Source organism: Microcebus murinus, chromosome 16 (genome assembly GCF_040939455.1).
Source record: "Microcebus murinus isolate Inina chromosome 16, M.murinus_Inina_mat1.0, whole genome shotgun sequence".
Lineage (NCBI taxonomy): Eukaryota > Metazoa > Chordata > Mammalia > Primates > Cheirogaleidae > Microcebus > Microcebus murinus.
This window is the reverse complement of record NC_134119.1, coordinates 1534184-1542602: the sequence shown is the minus strand read 5'-3', so window position 1 is coordinate 1542602 and position 8419 is coordinate 1534184. Positions and strand designations below refer to the sequence as shown.

Sequence of the window (8419 nt, the reverse complement as noted above, 5' to 3'; positions counted from 1 at the left end):
CTCTCCTCCTCCATCCCGCATAGGAGCTCCAGGGAGCGGCAGTTTCCAGAGATTGAAGGCAAAATTGCTTGAAAGCCTGTGCTTTTATCCTCCAATTTGTAGCCATTTAGCTGGGCCGGGTGGAGGGGCAGCCAAGGCTCCGCTGGGCTCTTGGCGAGGAAGCGCCCATGGCTGCAGAGACGGTGCCTTGTCCTTCCCCAGGCAGCTCCAGGCTGCAGGACCCACACCCACTGGGGGGCCGGGCTGGGGGTGCAGGGTCTCATGGGGGCCAGTGTCTGGCCTGCCGGAGGAGCCACGGGGCCCCCAGAGACAGGAGGGGCTCAGCCCTAAGGTGACACCTGCCACCGCTGCTCCAGCCCTGCTGGGAACGGCGCCCAGCCCTGCGCACACCTGGGCTGGGACAGGATTAATGCTGGAAGGCCACGTGTCCCCACACCCACCTCCCTCTGGTCTCTAAGGAGGGGCCCTGTGCCTTCTGCTCATCAAGAGGGTCCTGCCTCAATCCCGGGGCCCTTGGGCGTCTGGGGGAGTGAGAGCAGGGGCAGGTGGAGCTTTGGATTCTGGGGGAAGTTTTCTGGGAAGTTTGGAAAACAAAAGCGCAGCCACAGCGGTGAGGTGCGAGGAAAGGCCTGGAGACCAAGGGGTTTCAGCGATAGTCTCACCCCTGCGGCGTAGGGGGCAGAGCTGCCGGGGCGGGGTGCTTGTGTGCAGGCCACGGCCCCTCGTCCAGGAGGAACTGGCGCCTGGCCACAAGCGTGGCCAGAGTCCTGCAAGCACGGCAGCACCCTTGGGCGGGAGCCAGGGTAGGAGCGAGAAGAGCCCTCCAGGCGCCCCGCCCCCCAAGTTTCCAAGTGGCCTCTGAGCACCTGGGTGGAGGCAGGCATCTGCCTCCCCCTCCGCAGGCCGTCCCCCCCCACCAGTGGCGCTGCCCTTAGGACTGAGGGCTCACGGCTCGCTGAGGAGGGCACCGTCCGCCCCTTCCTCCCTCCTCCCCATCTCGCACCCTCGCCCCCACCTCCAGGCCTTGCCCAGGCTGGCCTCCCCACCAAAGGCAAGACCGTCCAGCCCCAGGGGCGTGCCCCGCAGTCTGCCACCCTGCGCCCCTGCCCCCGCACACATGGGCCGGCCCAGATCCCAGGCCTGAGTCTTGCCAGTGTGCAGCCGGCCTCCCGGGCTCCTGGCAGAGGCAGACGAGCACCCCGTCCTGCATCGGGGCAGGGCTGTGCGTCTGTACCAGGCTGGAGGGGACCCCCATCCCCCAGCAGGATGGCAGGTGGCATCTCCTCACCCTCGGGGTCTTGAGAGCTTTGGGGTCCCGCGAGTCCCTTCTGGGATCAAGCCCTGCTGGGGCAGGTTGTCTCTGAGGACGCCGAGGCCAGTGCCTCTCACCTGCTGCTGGGAGGTCCCCTGCCCCCCTGGGGTCCCAGACAGAAGCACAGGGGCTCTGACCCCCCAACAAGGTCCTCAGGAATCAGCACCAATAAAAAAATACACTTTATTGTGACCTCGGGGTTTGCAGGGTGCGTAGCGGGCACGTGGCGTGGCGCATGCAGGGTGCCTGGCTCGGGTGCACAGAACACGGAAGTGGCCCCTCTCTGGTGCCCCCCAGGCCTGCTCTCCTGCGGACGCTCTGCCAGCCTCAGGACCCTGAGGGCACGGCCGGTCCCCTCCTACCCAGTAATCCCCAGGAAGTCTGGTTGAGCAAATGGAAAGGCTGGGGCAGGCTCTGGCCGAGGAAGGTCAGGCTCTGGCGGCTCTCGACCACCAGGGCCCCGCGCCCAGGCCGGGGGCGGAGCGGGCAGCAGCAGCTGGTGCAGCTCAGCCGGAAGCGCGGCAGAAGGAGGAGGGCGTGGGAGCCCACACCTGCCAATCCAGCCCTGAGCTCCTCAGCGATTCTGTCTCTCTTGATTAAACATCCAAGGAACATCAAGTTCACAGACGTGTTTTCTTCTTCATCCTCCTGGAAACACTCAGAATGGAACCGCGGAGAGCGGCTTCGAGGGTCCCGGGCCACTCGACACTGGGTGGCACAGAGAGCCGGAGGGGAGGGGGACGGAGGAGCCAGGCCCCGGGCTTCAGCGAGAGACAGGCAGCAGCAAGGGCGGCGTCCGGGCTTGTCTGGGGAGGCCAGTGTGTGGGTGAGCACGGGTGTGTGTGCGTGCAGGAGGCGGGTGCACACCAGGCGTTGGTTTGGGAAGAGCGCTGTGTGAAGGGCAGACACCACTGGCCGTCGCACTGTCTGTGGGGTGGGTGGCGTGGCCGGGACCCCTGGACTTTCCCGCCTGGGGTGGGGCCAGGATGTGGGTGGCAGGGCCAGCCGCTCGCACGAGTCGAGCCAGTGATGGCCCCTCTGGCCAGCCCGACATGCTGCCTCCACGGCAGGGCAGGTGGCCCGAAAGAGGCTGCCATGGCCTGGGGGGGGCTGCCCAGGACACCAGGGTGGAGGGTGGCGGCGGGGCTCACTTCCAGCAGTGCTCCAGGGAGCCGTGGGGCTGCAGCTTGAGCTTCTGCGGGCAGAGCAGCTTGGTGAAGGCTCGGCGGAAGCTGTGGTGGCACAGCGGGTAGAGCACGGGGTTGACGGCCGAGTTGGCCCACAGGAGCCAGAAGGACGTCTCGTACCAGTAGTCGGGGATGCAGTGGCCGTGGCAGGCCGCTCGGATGATCATCAGCAGCGTGTACGGGGCCCAGCAGAGCCCGAAGATGCCCACGATGACAGCCAGAGACTTGGCCACCTTCTTGTCCCGCGACAGCCGGAAGCGCTGGGTGAAGCTCTGCGTGAAGCTCTGCGACACCATCTTCATGCGCTTCTCCAGCGAGGCTGAGGACGCTGACGGCTTGGAGCCCCTCTTGAGCGAGCGCGGCCTCTCGGTGCCCCTCGAGGAGCTGCCGGAGCTGGAGGTGGGCGAGGCCGCGGCCCCCGCACCCCCGCCGCCCCCGGGGGCCGCCTCCCCGGCCTCGGCGCCAGCGCCCGCCTCGCCCACCCCGCACCTGTGCAGCGGCACGGCCTCCCCCTGCCCCTTCTGCCAGCAGCCCCAGCAGCCCGCGGGCGGCGGCGGTGAGGGCTGGGCCTCGGGCGGGGGCTCCGGGCCGGCCGCCTCGCGGGCCCCGTCCAGCCGGAGGCGGGTGCGCCGCTGGATGTTCAGGTAGATGCTGAGGTTGAAGAAGGTGACGCTGAGGAAGGGCGTGAAGAACTCCAGGGTGGAGGCGGTGATGAGGAAGTACCAGTTGTAGAAGAACTCGGCGTAGCAGTGGCCCTCGGGGATGGAGCTGCCCCCAGACAGGTACTCCCAGCTCAGGATGGCCGGCCCGTACAGCAGGAAGGCCAGCACCCACACCAGCAGCATCTTTTGCACCGCCCGCCGCGTGTCACCCTGCTGGGCCCGGTACGAGACCTGCGGGGGACAGGCTGGGTCAGCAGCAAGGCAGGAGGCGGGAATGTGGGACTGGGAGCTCCCGGCAGCCTCTGGGCCTCTAGGCGTGCCCTTCCCTGGGCAGCAATGCTCTTCCCTTCTCCTCCCCTTCCTCTCCTGCACCCTGCCCCGTGGCTGCCCCCCACCAGCTGGGTGATGCCCTGCCGCTTGCCTGGAGCCACAGAACCTCCCCCAGATCACCCGAATCCCAACGCTGTGCTGGGCTGCCTGTGCAGCACCCCTACAGCCGTGTGCTCCCCGGGGGGCCTGTCCGGCCCCCGACCCCAGCAGAGGGCTCAGCCCTGGCCACAGCCCTGGTGCACGCACAGCTGTTTCTGGCAGTGTGCATCTTGCCAAGGCCTGAGCCGCCTCCTGAGGCTCGTGCTCCAGGGGGAGGCTCACTCTGGCCCCGTGAGGGTGCTCGCTCTCCTGGGAGCTGGAGGTGCAGGAATGAAGCCACCGGCTGGCCCATTGCTGGGAGAATCCCCTTCTGCCCCCAAGAACATGGCAACCCAGACCCACATCGGGACCTCCGGAGGAAGAACAGGAGTGAGCGTTCGGCTCAAGGCTGCAGACCCCAAGTGTGAGAGCAACCAGCTGGTGGCCAAAGGTCTCAGTGAGGGGCCTCAGGCAGGAGGACCATGAGGGCCACCCGCTCCCCCGTCCTCCCCCACCAGCCAGATCAGGACGGGAGCAGTGATCGGAGTGACTGCGAGTCGGGTCTGTGGGCACCTGCCTGTGCGGGCTCTGCACGGCCCCTCATTCATCTTCACAGACCCATGCTCCTTGCCCTGTGCCTCCACCCTTCTGGGCTGGAAGAAAACATGTGCCCACCCTGGAGAAGGGTCCTGACAAAGCCTGGGTGTGTGAGCCCTCAAGGAGGAGATGGGGGAGGAGGGACTCTGGTGGCAGCACCCCATACCCAGGTGGCAATGACGCAGGGGACCTGGGCGGGGCCAGGTGGCCACTCACATGGAGGAAACATGGAGCCAGTAGCTGCTGCCCGTCTTCCTGGGGCGTGTGTGTGTGTGTGTGTGTGTGTGTGTGTGTGTGTGAGATGCTGCCAGGGGCCCCGGGCCCCAGATCCTCCCTCAAATCCAGGGACTTTGGATGTGTCCCAGGGCGGAGGCTGAAGGGACCCCTTCCTTCAGGATCATCCCATTCCACGTCCAGACTCCCTGCCCCGGCCTGGGCCCAGGCCAGTCCTGCTGGCAGCAAGTGCCCCTGTGTGGGAGCTGGCCACAGAGTGCCCGCGCGCCAGGGACCCAGCCCAGCAGCACCTGCCCGCAACTCAGAAGTGGCCCTCTCCTCCAGGTGCCTCCTCCCGTGGCCATCCCGGGACTCACCGCTCGGGTGACCGACAGGAAGCGGTCGTAGCTGATGAGCACTATGTTGAACACGGAGGAGGTGCACAGCAGGTAGTCCACCACCAGCCACAGCTTGCAGAGGCCCCGGCCGAAGGTCCAGCGGCCGGTCAGCACGTAGGGCACGTACAGCGGGATGCAGAAGGCACCTGAGGGAGAGCTGCTGTGGGCCACGCCCGGACCGGACTCAGGCCAGCCTGAGCTCGCGCCCCTTCCCCCGGGGACATCCCTCTCCAGCCCTGAGCTCCCCCGAAGGAGGGCAGCACCTGGGGTCACATGTGGCCCCCTCTCTGGGACCCACCACCCTCATCCTCCCCACCTCCACCCTGCCTCCTGGCCACACGCTGCCCTGCTGCTGGCCTCCACCCCACGCAGCTCCCAGCCCCACTGGTGTCTCGGACTTGGGGGCAGGAGGGAGTGTCCAAGCACGGGGACCTCTGGGCACCGCAGGACTCAGAGTGCCAGGAGTCAGGACTCCTTGTACTTCTGCCCAGCCCTCAAAGAGAGGAAGGAGGGTAATTTCCCTGTCCCCAAGCGCCCCCCCCTGCTGCGGGACAGCCCTCCCTCGCTGGAGCTTAGAATCTGCTGGAGCTTAGAATCCGGAAGAGCCTTCCTCCTGGCTGACAGGGAACTTGGCGGCAGCCAGGCCAGCCGCTCCCACCGCCAACCCCCGCTTCAGGCGTCTGAGAGACGCACCTCACAGCCCCAACAGGTGTCTGGCGCTCTGCCCCTCCGCGTGCCCCGCCCCCCAGCCGGCAGCAGAGCGCGGACACGTGAGAGCGCGTTCCTCGGAGCTTCTCCCCCACCTCTCTCCTTCCCTACCGGCCCTTCCCCCAACGCAGCTCTTAAAACCCCCTCCATGTCCCTTCCCCCAAACCTTCCCCGAACCTTCCCCAAACCGCCCCCCAGCTGCCTCCCCGCGTCCTGAGACCGCAGCAGCCTTTGTTTAGCTGCGCGCAGGAGCCAGCGCTGCACCCGCGCTCGCTGCGCCTTGCGCCTCGCTGAGCGCCCGCAGGCTCGCGCCCCTTCCTCGGGGACATCCCTCTCCAGCCCCCGTCCCGCGGCCCAGGTGGCACGGAACTTCACCAGTGCCCACCGCCCCATGGGTTGCGGACGTCCCCTTCCCAGGCCGGCCCCCTGGCGGGGCGCATGCCTGCCCGAGCCACCCAGGTCCGCGCTCCAATCCCCGCTGGCCGGGCCGGGCTGGGCGCCCTTGGGCTCCAGCGGCGGGCGAGGGCTGGGGGCTTTACCCACGAGGAAGTCGGAGATGGCAAGGTTGAGCAGGAAGAAGTTGTTCTGGGTGCGGAGGCTCGAGTCGGCCACGAAGGCAAGCATGACCAACGCGTTGCCCAGCACCGTGGCCACGATGAGCAGCGCCATGAGCGCGGCCAGCACCGCGGTCCAGGCGGCAGAGAAGCCTCGCGCCCCACCCGCCGCCGCCGCCGCCGCCTCGCCCGCCAGTGCCCCGGACGCGTTCAGCGGCCCGTCGGGCGGCGAGCGCTCCATGGCCCCCTAGGCTCACGCGGCGCCGGGACTCGGGGCAGGGCGCAGGTCGAGAGCCAGGCGGCCGGGAGGGGCCCCGGCCCGAGAGCCTCGTCTTTGCGGGCTCTCGGCCCGGTGTGGTTCCCCGGGGTGCGCCCGGCGCATGGTCCGCGGGGCCGGGGCCGGGCGGGCTGTGCCGAGGGCGCCGGGACCGGATTCCAAGCCGAGTGGGGCCGGCGGCGCGGCAGCTGCAGCAGGAGACGAGCCGGAGCAGAGCTGGAGCCCGAGCCACCGCAGGCGCGACCGTGCACCCCAAGCGCAGCGCGCAGCCGAGTGCGCCCCGCGCCCAGCCCGCCGCCCCCCGCGCCCCGGCAGCGCCCCCGCCATTGGCTGCCATCCTCGCCCCGCCCCCGCCCCGCCCCGCCCCCGCCCCGCCCGGCGCCGGCAGCACCACGGACAGCGCCGCGTGCCCGCCGGGCGGCTGGAGCCCAGCCCCTGTGCGCACCCGGGCGGGCGGCGGGCGGCGAGCCCAGCCGGGGCATGGCCGGGTCTGGGGGCTTGCCTGAGGTCAGCTGGCCGGCGCACTCGGGAGCTGGTGCCTGGGCTGCTCGGCCTCCCCGTGCCCTCGACCCTGGCGACCCCCGCCTGGCCCCTGTTGGAAGCCCGAGCGCCTGTGGGGATCTGGGGTGGGGCTGGGGTGAGGGGAAAGCCTGCGCCCACGCTCCAGGGAACTTGCCTGCGGGGCCCCTCCTCCTTTCATGCTTTGAGAACGTGCGTCCCGGGGGAAACTAAGGTCTGGAGGAGAAGGAATGGGGAGGGGGTCTCCAAGGGCAGGTGCCCAGGCCAGGGGTCCACTCCATCCCCTGTATGCATGGGACCCTGGGGCTCGGTCTCCCTGTGGGCAGGGCCGGGCGCAAGGTCCAGGGTGGCCTGCAAGGCGCAGACAGATGTGGAGTTACATAAGGGGAGACGAGGGGCCGGGGTGGACCCAGCCGAGAGGGGAGCGCCCACCCGGGGCTCAGGCCGCCCTGGCTGAGGGGTGAGCAGCTCCGAGCCCCGCCACGGACACCCCCGGTGGACAGCGCGGCAGGGCGGTCACTGCTGCAGCGGACAGACGAGGTCACTGCGCTCCGGGCGCAGCCAGGGCAGCGGCTGCGCTAGCACCTGCAGGAGGGGATGGGGGAGGAGAGACGGGGAGGCAGTGCCCCCTCCAGAGGCATGTGCTCAGATCCGCCTCAGGGTCACGGACGGATTCCGCCTGAGACGCGCACAGCAGACAGACAGACAGACAAGCCCACGCTCAGACACACAGACACCCAGGCTGGGGACATATCAGACAGCAGACAGGGAGGGGACAGTGCCAGGGGAGAGCCGCGCACTTCAGCGGGTGCCTCAAAGAGGACAGAAGCGCACGTGTCTGTGGGGGCGGGGTGGAGGTGGCGGGTGGGGGCGCCGCTGCAGGCAGGACCCCAGGTGCTGGCACACACGGGCACCCAACACGCACAGCAGCCTCCCGGTCACGTGGGGACCCGCCCCTCCCCTTGCCCCAAGTGGTGCTTCGGAAGCTCTGGGGAGCGCAGGGCTGGGCTCCCTCTTCTTCCCACCTGGGGCTGATTGCAAAGAGGAGCCCCCAGACCTGCGGCCCCAGCCGGCCCACCCACCGCAGGGCTTCTAGGCGGCTGCTCTGGGGGAGGGGTTTGGATTCCAGCTCTTCCTCTTCCCAGAAGCCCTCTCTGACCACCTGGCTGCATTCTCGCCCTCCGCCAGCAAACCATGCTCCTCCTGCGGCTCCCCCTTCCCCCCCTGCTTCCGCTCACCTCACCTCAGTGACCCCGGGGGCAGGGGCTGTGCCCGACGGCCCCTAGTGGTCAAGGTGGGACGTTCCTGGAGACAGGCAGCAAGGAGCTGCGGACCCCATCCAGCTGTCACCCCACCTTCCTGTGGCCTCTGTGGGGAGCCTGGCCCAGCCAGCAGCCCCCTGCTGAGCGGAGCCTCCCCCAGACCCTGCTCCTACCCAAGCCCCCTCCCCCCCCAGGCCGGCTCCCCAGGCAATGTCCCTGGGCCCCCCCCCCACAGAGGTCTCAGCAGGTGGTGTGGGGGGCTGGGGAGGGGATCAGCACTCACTCTCTCACTGGCTGGGGCCTTAGTGTCCCCAGCTTGGAA

General features: G+C 69.0%; 1 protein-coding gene across 1 annotated transcript; it reads right to left on the bottom strand.

Annotated features, from left to right (window-relative positions):
- Nucleotides 1-1478: 1478 nt before the first annotated feature.
- HRH3 (histamine receptor H3) lies at nucleotides 1479-6280 on the bottom strand. The gene is made up of 3 exons (XM_012772903.3): nucleotides 6025-6280; nucleotides 4757-4923; nucleotides 1479-3392 (listed from the first exon to the last, which is right to left on the bottom strand). The coding sequence occupies exons 1-3, from the start codon at nucleotides 6278-6280 to the stop codon at nucleotides 2460-2462; spliced, it is 1356 nt and encodes a 451-aa protein (XP_012628357.1). The 3' UTR covers nucleotides 1479-2459.
- Nucleotides 6281-8419: the final 2139 nt, after the last annotated feature.

Excerpts from the sequence above, each read along its gene's own strand:
- HRH3 (XM_012772903.3), bottom strand. The coding sequence starts at position 6,280 with ATGGAGCGCTCGCCGCCCGACGGGCCGCTGAACGCGTCCGGGGCACTG. Across the intron at positions 4,924-6,024 it reads CATCTCCGACTTCCTCGTGG|GTGCCTTCTGCATCCCGCTG; the intron begins GTAAAGCCCCCA and ends GCTCTCCCTCAG. Across the intron at positions 3,393-4,756 it reads TCCTGTCGGTCACCCGAGCG|GTCTCGTACCGGGCCCAGCA; the intron begins GTGAGTCCCGGG and ends TGTCCCCCGCAG.